The sequence below is a fragment of the Cicer arietinum genome, chromosome 3, assembly GCF_000331145.2.
Source record: "Cicer arietinum cultivar CDC Frontier isolate Library 1 chromosome 3, Cicar.CDCFrontier_v2.0, whole genome shotgun sequence".
Taxonomy (NCBI): Eukaryota; Viridiplantae; Streptophyta; class Magnoliopsida; order Fabales; family Fabaceae; genus Cicer; species Cicer arietinum.
The window spans coordinates 66,823,710-66,850,615 of record NC_021162.2 but is presented as its reverse complement, the minus strand read 5'-3'; the positions used below and the strand labels follow the sequence as shown (position 1 = coordinate 66,850,615).

General features: G+C 31.3%; 5 protein-coding genes across 6 annotated transcripts in view; 3 read left to right on the top strand and 2 right to left on the bottom strand.

The window, feature by feature from the left end:
* LOC101488269 (uncharacterized) overlaps positions 1 to 2,432 on the top strand; it is a 6,655-nt gene extending 4,223 nt beyond the window's left edge. For both annotated transcript variants that reach the window (XM_073366551.1, XM_073366552.1), the window contains 4 exons: positions 4 to 269; positions 802 to 1,229; positions 1,688 to 1,781; positions 1,925 to 2,432. In XM_073366551.1, coding sequence (XP_073222652.1) covers positions 4 to 269; positions 802 to 1,229; positions 1,688 to 1,781; positions 1,925 to 2,036 — 900 coding nt within the window. In that variant the 3' untranslated portion in view covers positions 2,037 to 2,432. The remainder of the gene's footprint in view (positions 1 to 3; positions 270 to 801; positions 1,230 to 1,687; positions 1,782 to 1,924) is intronic.
* A 2,348-nt stretch (positions 2,433 to 4,780) lies between these two features.
* LOC101515519 (protein GAST1) lies at positions 4,781 to 5,938 on the top strand. Its single transcript, XM_004493379.4, has 4 exons — positions 4,781 to 5,119; positions 5,218 to 5,295; positions 5,446 to 5,479; positions 5,664 to 5,938. Exons 1-4 carry the CDS (start codon positions 5,051 to 5,053, stop codon positions 5,843 to 5,845), a joined length of 363 nt encoding a protein of 120 aa, XP_004493436.1. The 5' UTR covers positions 4,781 to 5,050; the 3' UTR covers positions 5,846 to 5,938.
* Positions 5,939 to 15,766: 9,828 nt separating this feature from the next.
* Positions 15,767 to 18,190, top strand: LOC101514872 (probable protein phosphatase 2C 43). The gene is made up of 4 exons (XM_004493377.4): positions 15,767 to 16,151; positions 16,438 to 16,802; positions 16,886 to 17,125; positions 17,441 to 18,190. The coding sequence occupies exons 1-4, from the start codon at positions 15,869 to 15,871 to the stop codon at positions 18,125 to 18,127; spliced, it is 1,575 nt and encodes a 524-aa protein (XP_004493434.1). The 5' UTR covers positions 15,767 to 15,868; the 3' UTR covers positions 18,128 to 18,190.
* Positions 18,191 to 20,463: 2,273 nt separating this feature from the next.
* On the bottom strand, positions 20,464 to 23,374 carry LOC101514545 (UDP-sulfoquinovose synthase, chloroplastic). The gene is made up of 3 exons (XM_004493376.4): positions 23,215 to 23,374; positions 21,534 to 22,607; positions 20,464 to 21,273 (listed from the first exon to the last, which is right to left on the bottom strand). Exons 2-3 carry the CDS (start codon positions 22,563 to 22,565, stop codon positions 20,878 to 20,880), a joined length of 1,428 nt encoding a protein of 475 aa, XP_004493433.1. The 5' UTR covers positions 22,566 to 22,607; positions 23,215 to 23,374; the 3' UTR covers positions 20,464 to 20,877.
* A 907-nt stretch (positions 23,375 to 24,281) lies between these two features.
* The window catches only part of LOC101514231 (calmodulin binding protein PICBP), a 5,150-nt gene continuing 2,525 nt past the window's right edge, over positions 24,282 to 26,906 (bottom strand). The window contains exons 3-4 of the mRNA XM_073365994.1: positions 24,925 to 26,906; positions 24,282 to 24,589 (exon numbers count right to left, since the gene is read on the bottom strand). The exon at positions 24,925 to 26,906 is cut by the window's right edge and continues 4 nt beyond it. Of these exons, the coding sequence (XP_073222095.1) occupies positions 24,996 to 26,906 (1,911 nt within the window). The 3' untranslated portion in view covers positions 24,282 to 24,589; positions 24,925 to 24,995. The remainder of the gene's footprint in view (positions 24,590 to 24,924) is intronic.

Below are 26,906 nucleotides of genomic sequence, written 5' to 3'. Positions count from 1 at the left end.
AATGCCGAGCTGGCAGGAGTACTTGGCATGCTTTCTTTGAATGCAATCCAAGTATGGTCAACACTCTGGATCTTTGTGGGTTTCATATTCAATTATATTATTCGAGGTCTTTTTATATTAGGAATTCTTTGTGGATTCACTGTACCTGCTTCTTTGATCATAGACATGATTGCGTTGGGAACCTTACATGTTTCAACTCTTCATTGGTTGATTTCACTTGTTTATTCATCACAAATACAGGCATTAGCAGCCTTGTGGCGGCTTTTCAGGTAACAAATATTGGTTCTCTTTGAGATGATAGTCTGGAATCGATTTGAATGAGAATTGAACATCATAATTTGGTGTTTGTTTCATAAACGGAACATTCTAATGTTATATAAGTTTTTTAAAATTTTATAAGTTGTTGACATAAGGGGTATTGTTTGGCATAACTTTTTGTGTGGATACTAGTTGAAGGTGCAGAGACATATACTCACCTAAATACTGGCAATCTTGTAGGTTATATTTGTTCTTTTTTACTTTGGTATATGTCTGAGAACATTGGTAGTGAGTTAAGGAAGCAAGAACCAATTATTGTTAGCTGTTAAGAAGTTGAAGCATTTGTAAAATTGAAGATAACATATAATAAAAATGGAGATCATGATATCCCTTGTATTTCTTGAAATCCTTCATATTTGCTGAACTACTCTTTTTGTGATTTACTATCCTTTTGAAGAATAATTGTAATAGGTGCACACATTTAGCACCGTACTTGATCTTCTTTCTCATTTATTGTCATTAAGTTGCTGACTGTTTTGGCAGGGGTCGGAAGTGGAATCCTCTTCGCCAGAGGTTGGATAGTTTTGACTACACTGTGAAGCAACATATTGTCGGATCTCTTTTATTTACGCCACTTTTACTTCTGTTACCAACTACTTCCGTTTTCTACATATTCTTTAGTATTGTTGACACGACCGTTAACCTTATCTGCATACTTATTGAAGTTACTATTTCAATAATTCATGCTACACCTTATATCAAGATATTTCTTTGGTTGACGAGACCAGGAAGATTCCCTAGTGGAATATGGCTTGAAATTTTTGGTTGTCAGAGTAATCATACTGTTTCTACAATTGGGGATTTTGCTGATGAAATAAACTCATCCAAGGAATCATTGCATCAAAAGGATTTCAGTAGAGAAAAATCTAGTATCCTGGTTTCGATTCTCCGCAGCAACTATTTGAGCATAGGTGAGGCCTGAAATTATTACTTAATGGTTCAGATTCGTTTTGATTGTCAAAATATGTCTATATGTAGGTGAAGTAATGAAATTTAGTGACATCATGCGGTGAATCCGCAGATATGCTTTGTCTCTGTAGACTTGCTCTATTAATGTCTGGGGCTTTTACTTTTGAATTTGGATGTATAATATTTTTGTGAATTATTTGTGATGATCTATGTCATGCTAAATCAGGCAGCGATCTTAGTTTTTTTCTGTGATAAGTTCGTCTCCTCTAGCTTGCATATCAAAGGTAAAAAGAACATATATGTCAGAGGCATAGATATCATCAAACATTTATTGAAAATGAATTTGAAGGCTTGATTGAAATATCAGTTGTGATAGCTGTGAAGAATTTGCATTATATGCCACCGTTGTATGTTTGTCTGGTAGAACATTATGTGCTTACATCAATGGATTATATTTCAGGAAAAGTTATCTTGCCTCACTACAGACATGCATTTTTGTGGATTTCTGGGTCATTTGTTTCCACAGTAGCTTATGGAATTCTCATTGGGCAAAGGTAAGATAGTCTGGCCACCAGTGCTAAATTGCTCTTGCAATTTTTGTGATTTGACACTCCTTCTTTTCCTTCGCAGATTCTTTAGTTTTGTTTTCATATAATATTAACTCTTCCCATTTTTTCTTTAATTTCCTCATTGTCAGAATGCCATCTATGCGTGGAACTCTTCTTCCTTCACCAATGCCATGGATGTCCCTGCCCTACAAAGAGTATTGGTGCCTTTGTCATGATTCAATTATTGCCTGCTTCAGATGATAGTGGCTTTTAGCCTGGTTTTTTCTTTCCTTGGTTGCATACAATTAGGCATTAGTTCCGGGATTTAGTTCAGCAGATTTGATCTAACTTGCTTTTCTCTAGTGTTACGTGGCTTTTACTGTTTTATTGAGGATTCTTTATAGTTAATCCCTAATTCAGGGCGTTTCTTGTCCTACTCTTTCAAGCACAAGTATGGTGCACACCGTTAATTTGTTTGGAGGGGACTTTTCCCGTTACTGAGAGTGATGTGTGCTCCAGAAAAGTAGCATTTCGTTTTTTTACAGGAAAAGAGTAGCATTTTTTGTTTGTAAATGTATTATCGAACTCTTATGCTTGAGCATATACGTGTCACGTATCCATTGTTTTTCTACTGAGTTACTGCTAATCTTTTGTTTATTTGTTTATTACAGTGAGATGAAAGTTAATGCTTATTTACTGCTACCATATTTTGAAATGGAGTAAATAATATTTTGTAAGAACCTATTACATTATATATACACATTCAGCTCAACGGCTTTGCATAAACGATAAGAAAAATCTGAAGTAGTTAAAGCCTAAAGTTTGACGAATGATGAGCTATAAAATTTCAATTCTGTAAGGGTGTGTTTGATGTGAGAAATATTTTGTTTATGCTTTGATAATAAAATTCTTTAGAAGAAATTGTGATTAATCTTTGCATATATACCATTTCATACCTAAAATAATCAAAAGGATTCAAGTTTTGCTGAAGTGCCTTGATGAAATATGTAGTTATCTAAACACTTGTAATTTGGACCATTTAAAAAGTTGCTGGGACGAAAACAATGTTGGTATCTGTAAACAACATCACTTGATGCTTTGATAGATGACGGGTTGGCGTCATTTGCAAACCACTCAAATAGTTAGTTTATTGCCAATCACTGCATGTCTATCTCTTTATCTCTTCAGCTATGTCTGTTGTTCTGTTTCTTTTTACTTGATATATAATATGACAGACAATATGGCCAAATAATATAGCCATCATTCTTCAGCATAACGTTCCCTGTCACCATCTTCACTTTTTAATTCGAAAAATTCCCACACAACTTTTGGAACCAGGTTAGGTGCTAAATTTCTGATTGCATCGTTTTGATTTTTAAGCAATAAATTACAGAGCTCTAGGTGAACCACTTCAATAGTTGGTTTACGTTAAATCCATACATAAAAATCACTTAGCTTTAATGACAATCTAACACGTATCTTAAAATAACAAATTCTTTTTCTTATGAATGTGACGATAACTTAATTGGTAATAATCCGTTAAAAAAAAATGAGTTTGAGATATTTATTTTATTTTTGTCAAGCTGACAATGACAAAAATATTGTCTCAACTACAAAACAAAACAAAAAATGTAAATTTCTACTCTCGAAAAACCAACTCGTCAAAGTGATTTACAGTGGAATTTGTCATAATTAACAATGCAATACTTTGATGTTTAGAAGTATTAGACATGTCATTACTTTTGGTGATAAACTCTGACACATTGATGAAGTCTTGTGACATGTTTGGGTTTGAGTCAAAACCATACGAACCGTGCTGAATACAAACAAATGTTACTTCACGGGAGCATTCCAACAGAACAAACTGAATACTTAATAAACATTCTTTCTCACTGGCTGAAATGGACGGTTAACTTCTCTCCCATATTTGTACAGATGAAATGATACAGAAATTTGTATATAATTTCAACGTCCGGAGTCGAACTCGAAACATGATATTTAATATAACAACTCGAAACATGATATTTAGTATAACAATTTCGAAACTTACAAGTTGAACTAGGTTTTATAGATAATTCATCTCCCACATTATCTGTGCATAATAAAATAATGTACCCCACACCAAAAAAAAAAAAAAAAGTACAATAGAGAATAACAAAAAATAAAATAAGATAAATAATGAGTATAAAGGATATCCAGTGTGACAATGTAAATTAATTTTAATGTTATTATCATTTTGAAGTTAATTTTAAAATGTAGTTACCAAAAATGAGCCGACATGACAAAATAGTGAAATAGTATCCCATTTTAAAAGATAAACAAAAATAAATTAAAAAATTGATATATTTAATTTGAAATTTAAATATTTTTTAAACTCTAAAGTAGAACTAGTTTTCACCATTCACATCATCCAACAATATTTGTTGGATCATTAATAACAGTTTATCTAAGATTTTAAATAACAATTGTAGTTATCAATAGTGTAAAATTGTGGTTATATGCGACCTTAATCACAAAATAGTGGTGTGGAATCTTTTAGAACCTTGTCTGTGTTTATAACAAATTTTCAGACAATTTAGTTGATATGTGATTCCAAATTTGAAAAGGAATTGAAAATTTGAAGACCACTTTTTGAGATAAACAATGCAATCTCAATATTAAAGGGCACAAGAATATATAAATAATTAGTTCACGGGAATGATATACTATACTCTTGCATGTGTTGTATAAAGACAAGGAAGAGGTAGGATGAGAGGTTAGTGTATGGTATTTCCCTGTTCTAATGTCACACTCTCTATGTTAGTTACTCTTAAGAGCCACATGGGAATGCACATGTGATGTGGCCACATGTCCTTTTCTATTTCCAACCTAAGGGAATCATATCTATCAAATATATTTTAAGATTAACTAAATAATCATTCACATTTCATAACATACATTTTAAAATTGAGATCGACAAAAGAAAAACTTTACTATACAATCATATATAGGCGAGATTATTTAAAAGTTTTTAGTGGTCACATGAAAATAATTCTTATAACCAAGTTAATAATGTAGAAGCTTAGGAAAGGACAATTATTAAAATGCAATTGTTGCAATCTAAAATATTGGATTTTTGCAATCTAAAATAACAGCTAAAGTAACTACAATGCGCCACATTTCATCTATGAAGTACATAATCTCATTTGCCTATAAATAATTTCGTATATCCTTTAGTTCTTGAAGACCACACTTGTGATATCTTCTCTCTATTTCAGTCTAGTTGAACAAAAGCAATGGCAAGAAAACTATGCATCGTTATACTATGTCTAGTTGCAATTTTTCTTCTTCCTCTACAAAACCATGTAAGCCAAACTAAGTCTTATATTTCTCTTTCACATTTTATATATATAGTTTGTTTTATTTGTTGTAAGTATTGTTTTTGACATAATGATGCTTTCAGGGCGAGATTGTTGTATCCACCGTTGAAACTCCATCTCCACAGCCTAGCAAAAACAGTACCACTACTCAATTTCCCAATGTGAGTTTTCTTTTTGGTTCAACTTCATATAGACTTTGCAATTAACAATCTTCTCAAATGTAGACTTTGTCAATTTCTTTTAACTCTTTTTGCAAATATAAAATATTTTTATTTTTATTTTAACTTCTTGCTTGTTTCCCTGAATTTCAGCACGGCATCACTGAAGGCAGTCTTCAACCACAAGGTAACAAACAATTAAGGATATATTTACTTCTCAAAACATATAAAGATATTAAAACTCATGGAACTGATTCATTATTAATGGTTAATCAAGTGATTGTTAGTTAATTAACTAGTTTTTACCTAAAAGTGTTTCTTCAAATCCAACTTCTTGGACTGACTTAATGTCTTAATGCATGAAATTGCAGAATGTGGACCACGTTGTTCCAATAGATGCTCAAACACACAATACAAGAAGCCGTGCTTGTTCTTTTGTCAAAAGTGTTGTGCCAAGTGCTTATGTGTGCCTCCTGGAACTTATGGCAATAAGCAGGTTTGTCCTTGCTACAACAATTGGAAGACAAAAAGGGGAGGACCTAAGTGCCCTTAAAATTCTCTTAAATGCCTTACTACCACTCAATATATATGTACAAGCACAAGTATATGTGTCCTTCATATAAATCAAAGTACCTTAACTTAATTATGTTTGTTTTTGTGTACTTACAATTTTTAGCTTTTAAACCTAAGGCACAAAACTTCGAATTGAACTTGTAGTCAAACTACTCTTAAAAATAGATAGGTAAACAATGCACAAAGAAGACATAAGATGCAAATAGTGTTTATAATTTTTTTACTAAAAAAAATATATTCCTTCGTCCAAATCAGTAAAAATTACATCAGTTGAGAATAATAAAATTCAAAATCGCTAAAATCGAAAAGGATGAATTTACGAACAAACTAACAATATTCAGGTTAATAGCATAAAATGACAAATTGTCTACAATTGTGACAAAACCTACAAATATGACAAAATTTAAGTGTTAGAATACACATGCTATATGGAATTGTATCTTTGACGATGTCAAAATCATTGAATAAATCTAAATCTACATTTGATCAAAGTTAATTTGTAATTTGAACCAAACGAACACCGCACAACAACGTAAAAACTAAATATATGTAAAACACATTTATTTAATTGAAAAAAGAAAACAAAATGGAAGAGTGATCTCAAGCCGAAAAATTTCCTTAAACCACCATTCACTAATGGATGAACGAATGTGAGGTTCCGGATTTGAACTCGGAACATAATGTTCAACCTAACAATATCAATATTTGTTAATTGAATTAAGACTTAATGACTATGTGCTTTTTATTTTGAGGAAAAAGAAATTTTACTAACCAATAAGACAACAACAAAACTCAAATCTAGAAGAATTTGGCTTACAATACAGATGGGGCTCACATAGCAAATCCATGTTGGGCTCAACAGAAGCGTGTCTGACAAGGTAATGGACAACCCAATTACCCTTTCTCCCCTAACAAAAAACAGATGTAGAGAAATTACACAAAGTAAAACCTAGTTAATGAATCTGGTAACTGCAATGGAAACTACGCAAATAAATGGAATTCACTAAAAACTGGTCTGATTTAAAGAGAAGAAGGACGTTCGTCCCTAAAAGAGACGGAGTTTTACTAGATGTTCCAATCTGCTAGTATAAAACTATGTTCCAAAAGTAAAAAGTAGGATGATTGATGCTATCATAAAATTTAACATGATAATATTTTTTATACGAGTAAATATTGAAGAGTTGGATGAACAATCAAAGAACGTAGAACTACATGCTAGGGATGGGCCAAAAGGCCCACAATAGAACTACATATAATCAATTTTGTTAGTGAGTGTGTTTGAATCAATATTTTAAGTTTGAATACTTCACATATGGTCAAGACTTTGACAAAAAAACAAATAAATGGTCAAGGTAAAACAATTATACATGTAACTTTTAAAATTTCAAGTGTACCTCATGAGTATATTTGTGTTGGGGGAGACTAAGCAACGTCGACAGCAACAATGGACTAATATTATGGGATTACACGAGATTTTGACACCACATCTCTACTCAAAACTTTAAGATATTGGTATGTGGGTCATTTATCTTATATATTCAAGATCATCTCATTTATAGTCAATATGAGACTAACCACACACAATGGAACCCAACCCTGCCCTTTTTAAGTGAATCTCTCACATCTTATATTGCATCGCCAATACAACCAACATAACACACCTTCTAACTATATTGTTAAGAAGACTTTCAATACAAGAATCAAATATACCATGATCTACTATTGCTCTCTATTAAGCCAAACTAAGATTTTGATAACACTTGTTGGAAAAAACAAACGTAGATAAATTAATGAATATAATAAAAACACAAGAATATACATGACATGTAACTCCAATATCAGAGAAAAATCACGACCGTTGTCTAATGATATACACTAGTAAAAAGAAGTTGATACACGTAGACGTCTATCAGACATCCTATGACCCCAATACAATTACACTCTCCAAAGAAAAATACACAAACTACTCACAACACTTTAAGATAATTAAAGAATAAGAGAAAAGAAGAAAGTTAAATCCAAACTTAATGTGTTTCCAACTAGTGCATCTTATAACAAAGAACTAGAGGCAATATAGAACCTAGACTTCCTCCCCACGACTTGTTCCATGATGTTGCAACTTCAAAAAACTCCACATTGATTGAAATATATATATTTTATGTTTCTATTGCCTACATCGACAATTATAGTTTAAAAGAACTATGATACTACAACATTATGAGTATATTTCACATGAAGCTAAATAGAATTTCATATACTCTACCATGAAGAGTATATTTCACTAGAAACTAATCTAGTCCAAAAAGTTCTAGATATCAAATCCTCTCAATGGGTATACTTCACTTGATGCAAATCCTCTCAATGAGTTTCTACATGTAAAAAACAAGACTAAACAATTAGCAATTTCCATATTGACTTTTTTATGAAGTTCTTCAACCATCGACATAATTTCATGGCACACCATATATCATATCTTCTAATAAATGTGTGCTGTTAAACACAATGTTTAATCCATGTTATATCAATACATCAACAACTTGTATTTTTCACAGTCAAAATTGTTTTTCATCAAAATTCTATATGATGGTCAATAGTGCATTAGTTGTAGGTTCATAGGAAAGAGATCTGAGTGGCAATGAACCACTTAAGTACCAAGTCTTTTCTAATTAAAGCTTTCCAAAACAATACTTTCACAATATTATCATTCTTTTTTTTTTTAAAGATCAAACAATATTGTAGATATGCAACATACTAAAAATTTAACACCCTGTTGAACTAAATGTCTCAGACCAATTGTTGAAATGACCAATTGTTGGAAATAACAATAGACTAATTTTCCAAGACCACAATAAACTTAAACACCACGTCTTCATTTAAAACATTAAAACATATTAAATATATTATTTTTCTTATAATATATCTAACACTACTAATGCAAAGTCAATGTTAAATTTACCACTACCACTCCCACTTATACAAAATATTTTATCTATGAACACAAGTAAAGTGACATATAATTATATCATAAATTTTGAAATAGTAAATACAAAAAACTACCTAAATTTGTGTTTTATATTGCTTTCTCTTGGCGCATGGATAAATTTGTTAGGGTGTAGATAAAATTATTTTCTAATTAAAAAAACTAAAGAAAAAATATTGAATTTTATTTTTATAATCTTTAACATAGCTGTTAAATATATATACCAGAAGAAATTACAGAAAATTTGTCTCATAAATATATCTTAATTAATAATTGTAAATACATTAATATGCAAAAATTCGTGTTGGAATTTGAAATTTTCTATTTGTCAATATTTAATATGTGAGACTATTTTTTTTTTTTAAATATAGAAAAGTTTTAGGAATCTAAAAAGTTTATTAGGAATCGCCGTCCCATGAGCACGACAAAGAGCCGTCATGACTTAAACTAAGTTTATAATTGAAAAATCCTGTCAACATATAAATTTTGTCAAATTAATTTAAATATGATTTGTGCTTAGGTCCCTTTGTCTAGTAAAATAATAAATTAAATAACATGATTATTTGGGTACGCAAATCACAGCATTGAATAATTATATATTTAATTTATATGTATTGATTATAAAAAAATACTTTTATTGTCAATTAATCATAATTTATTAAAATTATTTAATTTTTATTATAGTCATTTTTAAAGTCAATATAATTGATTGATTGTAATGTATTGACGGTGTAATTTGTTGACATAATATTGTATATTAATTAAACTAATTAATTACTAGTTAAATGTGATTAATAGCAACATAATAGAAAATATAATATTTATTACATAATAAATTACATTATTATTCTTTAGAGGTCCCAAGCTTGCGTCATTGGAAAGAAAAGTATTTGGACTTTTGATATGCGTGATAATAACTGGTGATAAGTAGACAACACCACGAAAATTGGAAAGGTAGGTTCGCCTTTCGCACCCACTTATTTTTCATGACTTGGTTTTCTTAGATACTTGTTACTATTAATAATCCATGATTCATAAACCTCATATATTCAGCCTCTATAATCAATTAATACTCAGATTGATATAACTGATTCCAATTTTCTATTAGAATTATATAATTGGCATTCGAATCAATTAAATTATTTAATGAATTTTAGTTAAATTTAAATCGTTTAAGACAGTCAAATTATTTATTTTTAATTGAATTTCATATTAACAAGATTCTTTTTTCTTTAAAATCGAATATTACAAAAAAGAATTATATACTTGGTCGGCTAAAGATTCAATTCGTTATAAAGTTTGCATCATACAGCGTTGTTTTGCTTCAAGATGGAATAAAAGCTATTAATTTATAAATTCATAAATGACTACTATCAAATAAAGTTTATAGCTAAGTTCGTTTTTAGTTTTACCAAACATAATTGTAGTATATAAAACAAAAATATTATTTAAGTAAATAGATAAATTAATCCTTCAAATTATAAGTGAAATATTATATGAATTTTATAAATTAACAAATATATTTCTAAAATTATTAAATAATAATAAAAATATTTATATTTAAATATTTATTCTTAAACACTATGACGTGACATCTTAATTGAATATTCAATTCTTTATTGTTGGTTTTTTATCAATGTTATCATAATAAGATTTATTTTGGGAATATAACATGTATAATAAACATATATAAACTACATATTTAATTATAATATCACATCAAAATATCTAATAAAAAATTATTAAAAAAAATTACTTTTAATTATTCACAAAATTTAAATATTAATTTAAACACACTTCCAATTTCAGCGACCCATTTTACATATTACTCAATTTTATTTTGTATCAACTCAATATATAGAAATTAGACTTTTTTTTTTTTATACAAGAGGGTTGCATGGCCGTAAAATTACCTTATAAAAAATATTATAACATGTCTCGACAAGCCAATTAAATTATATATGTTTCAATATTTTTTAGTATATTATTTTATAGGAAGAGTGCAGTATATTATTAGTTGCTTGTAATTTTCAGAAAAAGAATCTCACTATGGCTTATGCAAATTCAGTTAGGTTTGATGATTAAGTAACACGTGCATCATGAGTTACAAAATAAAAGAAATTAATAGTACTAATTAATGAACATTATAGAAGCATATTCGAAGGATATTCGCAATGTTCCTCTGCGTATGTTGCACGCCGTGTGCCTTGGCATGTTCTTCACGTTGAATTTTGTTTTGCATCTCTTAATTTAATTCATTCTTCTTTGCCATATTTGAATATTATTTTTTATGTAATGCACATTTTCAGAATCATAATGGCTGACACACACCAATTTTGACTTTTTCCTCATACAATATAAGTTGACTTGCAGAACCTCCTCAATTTTCAATCAGAATTTGCCACAATCGACGTGCCTAATTTTCTTTTTATAAAGGGTGTACCTAATTTTCTAGAGTGTTTGTACTTTTTTTTTTTTTTTTTATAATTTATGAAATTTTTTTGTAAAAATATTTTATTTCTTATTATTTGACTAACACTAATAAATATTATAGTAACTTAGAAGAAATCAAACAATTGACCAATTTAACACACTTTGATTGGTTTTATTAATTAGAACTTCCGTTATGCAAAATAAAACCAAAATTACTCCTTAAAAAAAAATTAATTAGCATTCACCAAGCTTTGATCGATTTACTTGATTAGTGAAAATAATTTGGGAATTACAAATTGGACCCAAAAAAAAAAAATCAAAGAAGACATAGAACGAAGAACACCACAAGTTTTCAATTTTATTGATTTCCATCTTCTAGGCATAAGACATTTCACGTACTTTAGTGTAAGCTAGTAACATGAAAATTGAAAACCAATATCGAAAAAAGGGTAAAATTAAAAAGAAGAGAATTCTAAAGCATGAGAAGAAAAGAGGAGAGGTTATTATTATTCCCTTAAATATTTACATAAAACATGAAAAACAAAGTTGTTTCATTCAAAAAGAGATTTTTGAGGTCTATTCATCATCCTCTTGATCCATCCAAACCATCAAAGAAAATGGGTTTGGTGACAATTTTGATATGTTATTGTCAACCACACCAAAAGATTGTGTCTTGTGGCTACAAACCAAAGAAGAAGTAGAAGGGGTGGATTTGGTTATGATCCTAGCTGGTTGTGGTTGTTGAGTTTTTGGATGAAGAAGATCTTCACTACCATTTGGTGTTTGAAGAGGAAGAATGGTTGGATTAGGAGGAGATTTTTGTGGTTGTGGACGAGGGTAGAAGAGATCAGTGGGGAAAAAGTTGTATTGTTGAAGACCAGCCATGTCAAATGTTGATTTTGTTACAAAAAGGTTTTATTTTTCTTCTTCTTATGTTGTGTTTATGTGAAGAGGTGTATTTATAGGAGAGAGATAAATATTTTGTTAAATAAATAGAGAGAGAAAAATAAGGTTCTCAACTTTTTCTCCTTTGGTGGCTTGGGAATCAAGGAGGGATTTTCTTGGAGAAGGTGTTTTCAATTTTTTATTTTTTAGTTAATGTGTGCTATTTGTCGATGTTTACAATTACATCAAATTGCGGTTTTACACTCTTTATACCTTATTAATACAAGTACAAAATCTTTAACCCTAAATGTAAAATATAGTTGAAAATATTTGACAGTGGAATTTAATTAATTGATATTATTTTACACCTTTTTTTTTTAAGAGATTATTGAATTATATTTTAATATTATTTTATTTATTATAGATCGTAGAGAAAGATGTGATAATATAATTAGATATTTGTTAGTATAAAATTATTAATGCAATTAAAATTTTGAAAGATATATATTATAAAAAAAAATATTAATTCATTATAAAGAAAAATATATTGAATTGAGAATGATATATACAATACTAGTTTAATTATATGATTAAAAAAGTATAATTAATATTACATTTTTAATTAATATTTATTTTGAAATATTTTTTACAAATGTGTCCATCATTAGGAGACAAATGGATTACTATAATATTCTTTTTCTTCTAATAACAAAGTGACATTTTGTAAGAAAGAAAAAAATTATAAAATAAATATACTTGTATCTTTAAAATATAACATTAAATATTTTATTTTGAATGCAACAATCTAATTAATATGAATATAGTGTTTTATATAATCATATTATGGGAATGAAATATCTATAGTTGTTTAACGGTAACTAATTTCTAATTAGATCTAACAATGTGATATATGCGGGTTTTGCCTCTCTCATTATCGCATCTGATTAATCGGAGAAAATTTATCTTTTATTTTTTATCCGATGTGAAATTTAAGTTCATATCTACGATATAGTTTAAGGTTTTTCAACTCCCACCCGCATCCATTCCTATATAAAATAATAAATTTAAAAGTCATATTTATTATAATAAAATAATTATTATTATACATAATAAAATTTAAAAATATTAAAATTATATTTTATATATTTATTATAATAAAATAATAATTATTATACATAATAAAATTTAAAAATATTAAAATCATATTTTATATAGAGAGAATATTATAATTTTTAATATTTAAAAAATATCAAATATATTAAATATATACATGTATGTAAAATTTAAAAACAACAAATAACATTACTAGCTTGGTGAATTTAGGGTGGATGCATCCCAAATTTGTACTATGCCTCCGAATTTTAATTTCAAAAAAAATGTTTATACTCGGGTTCAATCAAAATAATTTTTTCTGCTTAAATCAGAATATGTTAAAATGTCTACCGCTGATGTAGATTTTGTTGTAATTTCTATCTCTTGCAGAAAAATAATTGTTAGACACAAAGAGATTTATGTCCTTTTAATCGTGTTTTTTTTTATACTTGATCAAGAGTCAAATATTATTGAACCTCTCTCCACTAACTTAAACTCTATTGAACAATAGAATAATTTTTTTTAAGAACTTTAAATTTATGTTATTTTTGATTGATTGATGTATTCTACTCACTTAAATAAATAAATATCATTTTTTATTTAAAAATAATAATGAACTCCAAACTTTTGGAACCCGTTGCCCTAGAAACTGGAAAACCATATATATTTTGAGAACTTTTATCAAGTGATTTGAATATAGTTTTTATAAAAGTGATTTGAAAATCTTGATATAAATAAAGAGGATCGTAAAATGATATTAGTAAAGAAAGAAATTATTTGTTTATAACTCATTTGTTTACGAGATTACATATTGACAAATGAAAATGATAACATCTCAAATTATATTGTAGAGAAAAATAAATAATATTTTCTGATTTGTTTTTTGCTTCATATACATATTGATATCTAGCATAAAATCACATGTTTTAAAGGATTTTTATTGAATGAACACATTCTGTATTAATAAGGTTAATTTGTTCCCGACTATAAAATTAGAAAATTTGATTTAAACTTATATTAATTTTTAGTCTATAAATATACAAAACTATAAATTAGAGGAAAATTGATAGAGAATCAGAAAATTGATTTTAAATAAAGAAAAAAAAAATACATTTAAGCCAATAATATATATAGTACCAATGAGAATTGAGTCTAGAAGAATATATTAAAGTCCCACGACATGATGAACCAAAGTTTGAATTTGAGATGAGAATATCCATATTTTGTGTATAATGCATCATAAAATTGAAGGTAAATTTTGTCAACAATTAAGGGATTGTATAAAAAATACTATGACAAGTATGGATATAAGTTAATTCCTTAAGAGAATAATGTTACCTATTATATATCAAGACCGAAGAGGATGTTTGCATTAATGTTGATAAGAGAAGTAACATTAACTTAGCTTTTCGGTGTCTCCATTTCAAAAAGGATACAAATCTCTAATGTATGGTTTCTCATATTTTAATTATAGGCATAATTAATTTTGGTTATATTATTTGTATAAAATAATTTATTAATTTAGAATTGTTTTTTTTACTACGTATATAGGAAGAGTTTAATTGCGCTATAGAAGAAATTCGTCATTCTCAAATGAATCTTCCTTGAAGGAGTTGGCGTCCTCAGTACCAACAACAATTATCTAAGAAATAGGAAACTCATTTGGAGTCTCCATCATTACATGATGTGTCAGTCTTGGGATAAATAATCGTGTAGTTTTGTGTTCAGGCTCTAACCATAAGTTATTTTATAAAAAAAAAAAAAATATGGAACAACTTGTTTGAATTCACATTTAGGTGTGATACTCTTATTTGCATAAAGTTTTATATTATTATTCAAGAAAAAAAAGTTTTATATTATTATTTTATAAGACAAGACATGCACACACATATGAGAGAGTATAAGATCAACAAGTCGCATGACATAACAAAAGTATACACATGAACTTCCACTTATTTATGATACCAAAATAACAAGATTCAAATTCGTATTAGTGGGCCACTAATTCTAAAATACTCCAACGATTATAACATCGATCTCAACCAAGGAGATCTAAATCCAATGTGATTTTAAAGTTTACCATCTTTCTCTTGTTAATTATACATTAAAAGGATATAAACTAGCACAATATTTTCTAAATAAAGTAATATGAAAATACAAAAAAAAAAAAAATTAAGCCATTTTTGTTTACAAAGTTTGTAAAAGAAAATTGTAATCATATATAATGGGGGAAAATGAAATCTTTTTTTTTTTTTGAAATAACATAGTCAACATATGTTTCCTTCAATTTTCCTCTTCCCGCTCATTCATATTCAATTCATATATCTATTATAATTACAATAATAATAATAATACTAATATGAAAGTTAGTTAAAAATTCTGTTATATAGCTTTCTGTTGAGACTGGTCAGTTTTCTGTTTTCAGTTAGTTAAGTCTATTCCCTTTGCAGCACATTGCTATATATTTCAATTAAAAGCATATAAATACATAGTAATTCATTCATTCAACCATATTCAAATGGTATCAATAAAAAATTCAACCATATTCAAAATTTTCCATAGTTCAAAGCAGCACTCATCATAATCAATTGATCACATTTCCTTTCTTCCAAGATGCATCCTTGGCTTCAAAAGTTAGTTACTGCATGCACAACCAATAAGGATGAGGATCCCTTTATTTCTTTCAATGAAGACCCTCTTGGCTGGTCTCTTAATCTTCAAAGACATTATTTTGGACAATTTTCCATGGCTACTGTTCAAGGTAATACAGTTATGGAAGATCACAGCCAAGTTGATGTTGCCTTTCACAATGCACTCTTTCTTGGAATTTATGATGGCCATGGCGGCCCTGACGCTTCCCGCTTCGTCTCTGATAACCTCTTACAAAATCTTATGAGTGAGTCTAAAATCAAAATGTTCATGTGAACTTATGAGTAATAGTGTATGTTATTACTATTGTATTGTGTCTTGTGTATTGTTCTTGTTATTTTTGGATACCCTTTTGGCTTGAAATTCAATCTAATATACATTTGAAATGTTTATTTCTTTTTATTAATTTGAAATTTCTTTCTTGTTAATTTTCATGTGTATGTTATTACTATTGTATTGTGTCTTGTTTTATTATATTTTTAGATACCCTTTTGGCTTGAAATGCAATATAATAAACTGGTTTTTAATTCCAGGGTTTGTTCAGCAGAATGAAGATAAGATATCTGAAACTACTCTGAGGGATGCTGTTGCTGCTACAGAGTTGGACTTTTTGAATTTTGTGAGAGTTGGTTATTCTGTAAAGACAGATTTAGGAAAAATTGGTTCATGCTGTCTTGTTGGAATTATACGGAAAAAGGCACTGCACATCGCAAACCTTGGAGATTCGCGCGCTGTACTTGGTTTTATCCGTAATAATACAATCAGAGTTTTACAATTGACAAGAGATCACAATGCTAATATTCAAGCTATTAGAGAAGAACTTAAAGCATTGCATGAAGGTGATCCCAACATTGTGATGGAGAGGAATGGATCGTGGCGCGTTAAAGGAATCATTGAGGTAAACTTGTTTGATTTGATACTAGTTTATTTATGACTGTTATAAGGTTTTAATGTTGATTTGAAAAATGGTATGTATATTAGGTTAGTAGAAGTATAGGAGACACATATTTGAAGAGGCCGGATTTTACTTTGCGCGAATCGTTCCCGAGATATGAAGAAGTGCCTGAACCTTTTGATAGAAGTGTGCTATCAGCAGAGCCAGAGATGCATTCTAGAGCTCTAACAGATAGTGATAAGTTCCTTATATTTGCATCTGATGGACTTTGGGAGTTCTTGAGTAATGAACAAGCTGTTCAAATTGTTCACAACAATCCAAGAAATGTATGTATATATGTATTTGTAGTTAATATCCAAACTTTGGTATTGAGAAAAACATGAAGACTTAGTCGTTAAGAAACGAAAAGTACTAGTTTGATTCTCTATAATTTCAAATGTCAGTCAAATTGGTCACTATTAAAACTAATTTGACTGGCATTTGAGATTTTTGAACAAATGCAACTATTTTGATACTAAATTAGTACTTGTAATCTTTCAAGACCAAATAAGTCTATATGTTTTTTCATCGATGACGAATTTGAGTCATTACTATGATGTTTTCTGGCTTTTGATATATTTATACTATGCTGGATTTTGCAGGGAATTGCAAAAAGGCTTTTGAGTACTGCTCTAGCGGAAGCTTGTAGAAGAAGGGGAGTGAGCTATAAAAGGAATCTTCAGAATGCTGCTCCGGGACGGGGCGTGGCGAACAGGAGGTCTTTTCACGATGATATAAGTGTCATTGTTGTGTTCTTTGACAGAGAGTCGATTATTAGGAGACACCCTCCAGATAGGTCCTTCAGAGGGTCATCTCAGACGCAACAAGAATCAGCTTTCATAAAGTTCAGACCAAAAACTTCGCTAATGAAGTCGTTGAGCCCTCGGAAAGGTTGGGAGAAACTTAAACAGCAGTTTAGAGAAACAGATCAGCCATCAAGTTCTCGGGCTGAAAGCTCTCATGCTCAGAGTTCTTGGGCTCGGAGCCTGAGGAATGATCAGGCTGAAAGCTCTCAAGCTGCGAGCGCAAGGGCTAGGCCTGATCAGGCTGAAAGCTCTCAGGCTGCGAGCGCCAGGGCTAGGTCTGATCAGGCTGAAAGCTCTCAGGCTGCGAGCGCTAGGGCTAGGCCTGCTCAGGCTGAAAGCTCTCGGGCTGCGAGCTCTCGGGCTCAGATCCTGAGAACCGACGAGGCTGAAAGTTCTGAGGCCAGAAACCGTCGGACGCTGAGCTTGAGGACTCCAAGCCATTGGGATAATCTTTTACAGCGGTTTAGATCACATCGAAGTTAAATATAAATTCTGTGAACTGCTATACTTTCCTTCAACTGTTGAGATCTGTTAACTCTATTGATTGAGTTTGTAGTTAATATCCAAACTTTGGTATTGAGAAAAACATGAAGACTTAGTCGTTAAGAAACGAAAAGTACTAGTTTGATTCTCTATAATTTCAAATGTCAGTCAAATTGGTCACTATTAAAACTAATTTGACTGGCATTTGAGATTTTTGAACAAATGCAACTATTTTGATACTAAATTAGTACTTGTAATCTTTCAAGACCAAATAAGTCTATATGTTTTTTCATCGATGACGAATTTGAGTCATTACTATGATGTTTTCTGGCTTTTGATATATTTATACTATGCTGGATTTTGCAGGGAATTGCAAAAAGGCTTTTGAGTACTGCTCTAGCGGAAGCTTGTAGAAGAAGGGGAGTGAGCTATAAAAGGAATCTTCAGAATGCTGCTCCGGGACGGGGCGTGGCGAACAGGAGGTCTTTTCACGATGATATAAGTGTCATTGTTGTGTTCTTTGACAGAGAGTCGATTATTAGGAGACACCCTCCAGATAGGTCCTTCAGAGGGTCATCTCAGACGCAACAAGAATCAGCTTTCATAAAGTTCAGACCAAAAACTTCGCTAATGAAGTCGTTGAGCCCTCGGAAAGGTTGGGAGAAACTTAAACAGCAGTTTAGAGAAACAGATCAGCCATCAAGTTCTCGGGCTGAAAGCTCTCATGCTCAGAGTTCTTGGGCTCGGAGCCTGAGGAATGATCAGGCTGAAAGCTCTCAAGCTGCGAGCGCAAGGGCTAGGCCTGATCAGGCTGAAAGCTCTCAGGCTGCGAGCGCTAGGGCTAGGCCTGCTCAGGCTGAAAGCTCTCGGGCTGCGAGCTCTCGGGCTCAGATCCTGAGAACCGACGAGGCTGAAAGTTCTGAGGCCAGAAACCGTCGGACGCTGAGCTTGAGGACTCCAAGCCATTGGGATAATCTTTTACAGCGGTTTAGATCACATCGAAGTTAAATATAAATTCTGTGAACTGCTATACTTTCCTTCAACTGTTGAGATCTGTTAACTCTATTGATTGAGTTTTTTTTTTTCCATTGCATCAGATTCAGTTCTAGAAGTGTCAATATTATGTGATATAATTGGATTTTTCCTAGAACTATATAAGCATATCATAGTGATATCATTCATTCAGTTGTACGTATCGTGAAATTCTAATAAGTTTATTATATCTGAAACTATATATATAGCAAATAAACTTGAGTGGCTCTGCCAAGTACTGGAAATGGAAATTGAAAAATATTCTTAAACGCATGCTGTTTTTACAGAACTCAATTGTCGTTTGTTTTGAACATTTTATTTGCACCTTTAAAATTATATCTCATGTCAGTACTAATTTAGACATCTTTATTTAAGCTATAAGCTGTTTTGTAGTTGTAATCAAAGTATGATCAATATATATATTCAGACGTCACTAAAAATTTAATGATTTGCTTGATATAATGGCCACCTTAGCAATATCAAACTAGGTTGAACCACAATTGGTTCAACAGTTTTTTCTTTTAAAGAAATATTTATTTATTATTGATTGAACGAATTGAACTATGATTTAGTCTTCTTGTCGGTTTGATCGCTGTTCAGATTCTAACAACATTCCTGATATAATTAAAGACATAAAGAATCAAATCAATCTTATCTAAATCTACCAATAAGAATTAGTGAATACAAACTCGAAGTCCTAATTAGTTATTTTCCTCTATAATTTTCTTAAATAATTGAACATTTTTTTAGTAATTATTATTCCGTAATAAAATATAAGTAAAAATAGGTATTTTTTTTTGTTATGTTTGATCTACAGAGGAAATAATATGTTCTTTTCATTATAGATTTAATATATTTTATCTAATTGGGGTTAATATAGATGTATTTGATCATGGCCTAGGTGTGAACACAGTTATATATAATGAATGCAGAGAAAACAAGATATTCCATGGGACTATTTTCTTTTGGTAGTAAGATGATAGACATACCGGAAGAGCTAGTCAACGAGCAACATCCCTTGCGTTATAAACGCACATTTGACCATTATGAATTTATGATTATCTTCCTTTCTTTCTTTTTTTTCCCCCCCTTAGAAAGCCTAGCAGTAAAACTCATATATTAATTGTGTAGAAGAGGAAGATCTCGGGTTAAAATTTGCTCCATAATATATCAAATGTCACTACAACTACTATATGGACTGTACTTATGGGACGATTATCTTTGTGTTGGGAAAAATCGCACACGCCAACAATAAACTCACACGCTTGAAGATCTTTGATGAGCACACACGAACACACCACAAATTAAAGAAATCAACTTGATTGATCATTACAATTTTGAGTATCACAATGATATTCATCTCAAATAAAAATCAGTCATGGAATACCAAGTACGTTTCATAGTCATTTGATGAAAACTTTCTTTGTACTATTTTACTAACAACAAATAAAATAGCATCATTAAACTGATATTATATTCCAAATGGTAACAGTAAACACAACCTAGATGTGCATATGACTCTCTAGGAAAAGCACTTTGAAACTCCAAAGATCATCTATTCTACATAATGGTATGAAGGTTTCACATAAATATATCATCCCCATGATTGTAGTATACAAAAGCTAGACTACAGCAATTTGAAACATTCGATGCAATGCAGCACATTATAAGATTATGGCAGCAGCCAAGAACACACCTTCTTTGGCTGGACAGCAAAGTTAAACAGTTTTTGTTTTGACTCCAACCTTTCTCCAAGAAACACCAGGCATAATTTGCTTTTTGTCGACGCGATTTTTGTATTGGACAGCAAAGTTAAGCAGTGAATCAATGAGGGAATCTGAAAGAAAGTGTGGTCTGAGTCCAAGATCAACTAGTTTAGTGTTTTTGCAATTGTAATAATGCTCCTCTAACTCCACTCTTGGGTTAGGTACTGATATGGTTTTAACGTCAAGGCCTAGCTTCTCGCCGGCTTTTGTAACAAGGTTGGCTAGTTCGCTGACTTTAAATTGCTCGGTAAATTGATTGAAGACTCGGAACTCTCCAGGGTTAGCGGGGTTCGCAATTGCAAGCTCAATGCATTGAACTGTATCTCTTATGTCGAGGAATCCCCTAGTCTGAAACATGTGCATTACAAAATACATACAAAAAAATAATAAGTCGCTGAGGTACACAACTTTTTTATATATACACGGATGAATTCAACTAATTACATGTGCAAATGAATGAAAACACATTTGTAATTGATCTTGGATTGCATTTAATAACAAACACCTACTGGTTCGAAAAATTCCAAAATATATGCTTTTGCCATTGCATTCATAAACAGTCACTGTTCTACTTATCAATAAGAAATACAAAGAGATCGGTACGTTACCTGGCCTCCTTTACCATACACAGTGAGTGGGTGGCCAACAGCAGCCTGAACACAGAACCGATTCAACGCAGTTCCAAATATTGCATCATAATCGAACCTGTTACAAAGCTCTTCATGCATTGCAGTCTCGTCTGTTCTTACTCCATATACAACTCCTTGATTCAGATCAGTTGCCCGAATCCCCCAAGCTTTGCAAGTGAATGCTATGTTATGCGAATCGTGTACCTTGCTTAAATGATAGAATGAGCTAGCTTGTTTCGGATACGGCAAAGTGTCTGTCCTTCCATTGTGAGTAATGGTAATATAACCTTCCTCGATATCAATATTTGGAGTCCCGTATTCACCCATCGTCCCAAGCTTAACTAGATGACAATCCTCTCTGAACTCTTTTATAGCAAAGAGCACATTCAGTGTCCCGACAACATTGTTTTGCTGTGTATACACAGCTCTTGACCGATCTATCATAGAGTAAGGAGCAGATCTCTGTTCCCCGAAATGGACAACAGCGTCAGGTTCGTAGGACTTGAAGGTTTCAGATAAGAACTCAAACTCACATATATCACCAATGTATAGCTCAATACTTTTTCCAGTGAGAGATTTCCAACGCTGAATACGATCCTGGATGGAAGAAATTGGTGTCAGAGAATCTAGTCCAAGTTGGTGATCAAAAAGGCGTCGAACAAGGTTGTCTACAATGGCAACGTCGTAACCTTTGTTAGAAAGGTGAAGGGCAGTTGCCCAACCACAATATCCATCTCCACCAATGACCATAACTCGCTTTGGTTTAAAAGGGTCACCCGAACTAGTCTGAACCGGGGCTTCCTGGCCAGTTGAAACTGTAGCAGCATTTACAACTACAAAACTTTTCCTCGGCTTCTGTTGTTGTAAGAAAAGCCGTCTAAGTGGAGTACTGGAACTATCGCAACCAACTGTGCTAGAAAATGATGTTGTGCATTGGTTAAAAGGCTTCAAAGAAGGTTTATTTGTAGAGGAGAAAGCCAAGGAACAAGAAGATGATAATAATTGAGCCATCTCGATCAAAGTTTCCTCTAATTAACTACTTTGAACAAGTTCCTGAAACAATAATTAAAATCCGGTGATCTACATTTCACTTCAAATAATAATACAATATACATAGTTCATCGGGCAAGTAATAATAAGTAAAATATATTTTACAATCCTTTAAGTTATTTAACTATATCAAAAAAGTATTTTTTTGGGTAAAATATTCCGATCCAATTAAAAAACATAAAATATTGCATAATGCATTTTGATTGATAATAACTATGGACTCACTGATGTAGTTTCCAAGTTTGTGGATCAATATCAAGTAACCAAAAGCAAAGACTGATAATTTCTTGATGAGGCATCCATTGTGTGAATAAAAATAAACAAAAACCTGGATTTTCCCACTCATACATGGAGTCACTAACATTAACCAAAGAGCAAATAATTTAAACATCATGAACAAGCATTATCATACAATAAAAAACAGGTGAATTACTAAAATCAACACATGACCCAGTTAGAGAAACTAACTATGAAAATCAAGTTGTGACCTTTACATGCGTTGAAGACACTAAACATCATTTAATCCAATCCCACTACAAAAATTATAGAAAAATAGAATACAATATAACAATGAAATTCCAAATTAAGAACAATATAAATGATTGATTACCTGGAGAGAACACAAAATTGGAGGAGTTAGTGTAGAGTGAAGTGGAATTAAGTATCATGCGTGTTCTGGATAAACCCCTTTTCAATGCAACAAATTTGGGTTTCGACAAGTATCTATTGGGGTGCACAAGAATATCCTTTTCTTCTTTCTTTGTCGCTAATGTGTCTGTGCAATTTATGATCTTGGATCTTAATGATGGCCCAATTGTAAATTCTTATTTACATACAGGTTTCAGCCCAATATTTAGCATTGTATTATGATTTTTTTTTTACTTATTTTCTTTCATTAAATTTAAACGGATTACATAAATGATATGTTTGAAATCAATTTGGATTACATATCATGTAATTTTGTTAATGTCTTTTTACATCACATCACATTTATAAAATAACTCAAATTATTATCGAGTATCCACCTAAATTTATTTCGATTTTAACAGAGAAAATCTATTTTCATTTGAATGCGAGTTTTTTTCGAAATTAAATTTTAAAAGCGAAGACGGATTTGAGATGTTGATATCTTGAACTTATTCGGTTAATCATATTAATGTCATTTTAAAATTTATATACATACATATATATATATATATATATATATATTTAATATTTTTCTAATCTTATTATTGTATAATAATTATTTTATTATATTAATTATGACTTTTAAATTATTATTTATATATAAAAATAGTTGTAAGACATATAAACTCAAATTCCGTTGTAGGTAAAGATTAAATTTTACACTCAATAAAAAATAGAGACCTCGACTAATCGGTGCGGAATTAGAAGAGGCAAAAATTATTACCGCCTCAATGCAAAGTCTACTCATTATTATTCTTATTATCTTTTCGTTCGCATTACATTATAAATCAATTAAAATCACATAATTTAATCTCATTATCTTTTCACTCATTCTCTCGATACAAAAATTTGTATTGTTATCAGTTTTTCACATCATGTCTTTTAAAATTACACAAACGAATTATTCTTTCACTCAATACAAAAATTCATATGGCTTCGTGCATAGAGGGACTAAATATATGTAAATAAATACAAATGTGCTAATCAAAAGAATCAAAGAAATCAAGCACTCATTGCTTTTCACTTCATTTTTTGGATGTTTCAAGACAGGATAAAAAGAAGGACATGAATATGCTTACAAATTAGCCCATTTTAATATCTCCCCAAATAAAAAATATATATACACCATGATATTTATATCTGTAAGATTGTATACATAACACAACACTCAATATCCTTTATAGATGCTTCCTATGGGACACATATTGACATATCAGAGCTCTCACACAATGTCGTCACAAACATTAAACTGCAGAATCATCTCAAAGTATTGTGATCAAATAGATTTCCTTGTTGACCTGCACATTTAGAGGAAACACCAAATCAGACACCTCAAGAAGTAGCATTTAACTAGAGACTACGTATTCTGAAATTACTAGAACGTTTTTGTTTATGAAAGATAATAGAACTATTCCTTCTATGTTGTCTCAATTGTAGTTTGACCATATGACAAGAGTATGTAACTATTCCTTTTTTGAACGATATTTCCAATTAGACATTTCAGATTTTCATACAGTTGGACAAAATTTATGCTGCCAACAACTCCCCCTTACTTGAAGTTACTTCAAAGAAGAAAGATATTGGAAGAGTAATTTGAAAATGAATAAAACAAAATAAAACTATAATTCTCTACCTTTCAGCTTGTTGTTTGGAATTGGCATGAATGTAATTTGCATACAAAGCTATTCTTGTATTTAGCCGGTTTCAATTTTTTATGGTTGGCACAACAGTCTCAAAAGCTTCCACTAACAGCTCCACCTTTCTCTTCCTAGCAGGGGTTAATTTGGAAACAACCTGTCTAAGTGCATAATCAAGCATCCATTCTTCAGTGCCTTTTCTTTCCGCCATATCTTGATGCCTCAATCGAACTTTTTCAGATTCTGAATCAGGTTCTACAGGTAGATATCTAGGTCCTCTTGGATTGAATTTCCTAACTTTCTCCAATGCTTTGATGAATCTCCTAAGCAGTATCACTTTTTTAAGATTGCTCCAGCTTCTAGACATTTGCTGCTTTGGTTTGTCTCCCTCCTTTGATGCTGATTCTTCTTTTTGTTCCTGAGCTATTCCATTTCCAAATTCCAACTTTTCTTCTTTTTGGTTCAAGCCTTCACTGTCCATTCTTTCAGTTCTACCAATTTCTTTGGAGTTGTTTGATATTGTGTTGTCGGTAAGTGGCTGTTGGTCTGGTAAGTGGTCCTGAAAGTCTGGAAGGATTGAATCAATTGCTTCTTCTACCATCTTGATGGCTTCAATCTGTCGGAGTTCAACTTCTCGGTCAGCTACAATATGATCCTTGAAGTTCATATCTTGATTAATCACAGGTGTAGTTTCATAAGAGACAGAAGTTTCTCTTGTTATGCTGCCTTCAAAGTTTGACTCTTTCTCATCTTCTACATCACTTAATGTCTTAGAGTTGTTTTCAGTCATATCTGATACCATGTGCTTATACACCATGTACCACAGTCCTGAGTTGCCTTGTTTCTCTACCTGGCTCTCAGGTTCCCCAAAATCACTCCTAGTAGCTTCATTTGTTTCGAACTGGTCTTTTCCAATCATATCTTTTGTGTCTCTTGTTGGTTCATCTAATAGGTTTGAAGTTGCTTCTGGTTTTGGACCAACCAAATTAGATCTCAGTGATCTAACAAGACCATTTAGGACTAAGCCTTTAGTCACAGAAAATTGTTCACTATTATCACCAATAACATTCTTGGTTTCGCAATCTCTCCCAGGTGACTCACATTTGATACTTGGATTTTCTGTATTCAAATCTGACACCAAAACTTCTGAAACTTCATCGGCTATTTGATTGCTTGGAGCCTCCTCACGGCACCTGCTTCTAGTTTCCACTGATCTGGAATCTTCAATCTCTACATGATAACTATTCTCATTGACAGTTGAGATCTTTTCACCATTATCGTAACTGCTTGCTACAAGTAGCTTTCCCTTCAAGTCTTCTTCGGTGGATCCAGAAGATGCAGGCATATTCTTGACTGTCTTGGTCCTAGGATAGTCAAGAGATCTTTCTTTGAGCTCAATAGGATTGCAAAGTTCAGGCATTGAAGTGTCAGTAGCTTTATCTGAAAATTCCATAGTACTATCATTGGAACGTGATACTTTTTGAAGCAATGTCTTAGTAGAGTAAACAGAATCCGTTCTGTTGTTATGATTTGAAGAAGCATCAAGTGATTGAATTGGATTTTCCCGAGACTCCACCGTCGCAAAAGACTGCTGTCTATTTTCAGCATCTTGAGTTGGCAAAATTGTTTCAAAAGCTTCTATTAGAAGTGTCACTCTTTGTCTTTGAGCAGGCGCGAGTTTAGAAATAACCTTCTGAAGTGCGTAGTCAAGCATCCACTCCTCAGACTTTTTCCTCTCTTCAGATGTTTGGCGGTTAAGAGAAACTTTTTCGGCTCCAAAGTTGGTATCTGAAGGAAATTGTGTTGGTCTTCTTGGATTTATGTTTCTTACCTTCTCTAATGCCTTTACAAACCTTTTCAACAGGATTAGCTTTTTCAGATGGCCCCAGCTTTTCGGTGTGTTCTCCATCTTCTGTGCTTCTTTAGGAGATTCTGTGAAAGCTGTGGTATTCATTTCTTCTGTCTTACCATCACTCTT

Coding starts and splice junctions, on each gene's coding strand:
- LOC101514545 (XM_004493376.4), bottom strand. CDS start 22,565: ATGGCTCAATTATTATCATCTTCTTGTTCCTTGGCTTTCTCCTCTACA. Junction 21,274..21,533: donor TGTATGGTAAAGGAGGCCAG/GTAACGTACCGA, acceptor CACATGTTTCAG/ACTAGGGGATTCCTCGACAT.
- LOC101514872 (XM_004493377.4), top strand. CDS start 15,869: ATGCATCCTTGGCTTCAAAAGTTAGTTACTGCATGCACAACCAATAAG. Junction 16,152..16,437: donor CCTCTTACAAAATCTTATGA/GTGAGTCTAAAA, acceptor TTTTAATTCCAG/GGTTTGTTCAGCAGAATGAA. Junction 16,803..16,885: donor GCGTTAAAGGAATCATTGAG/GTAAACTTGTTT, acceptor TATGTATATTAG/GTTAGTAGAAGTATAGGAGA.
- LOC101515519 (XM_004493379.4), top strand. CDS start 5,051: ATGGCAAGAAAACTATGCATCGTTATACTATGTCTAGTTGCAATTTTT. Junction 5,120..5,217: donor TTCTTCCTCTACAAAACCAT/GTAAGCCAAACT, acceptor TGATGCTTTCAG/GGCGAGATTGTTGTATCCAC. Junction 5,296..5,445: donor CCACTACTCAATTTCCCAAT/GTGAGTTTTCTT, acceptor CCTGAATTTCAG/CACGGCATCACTGAAGGCAG.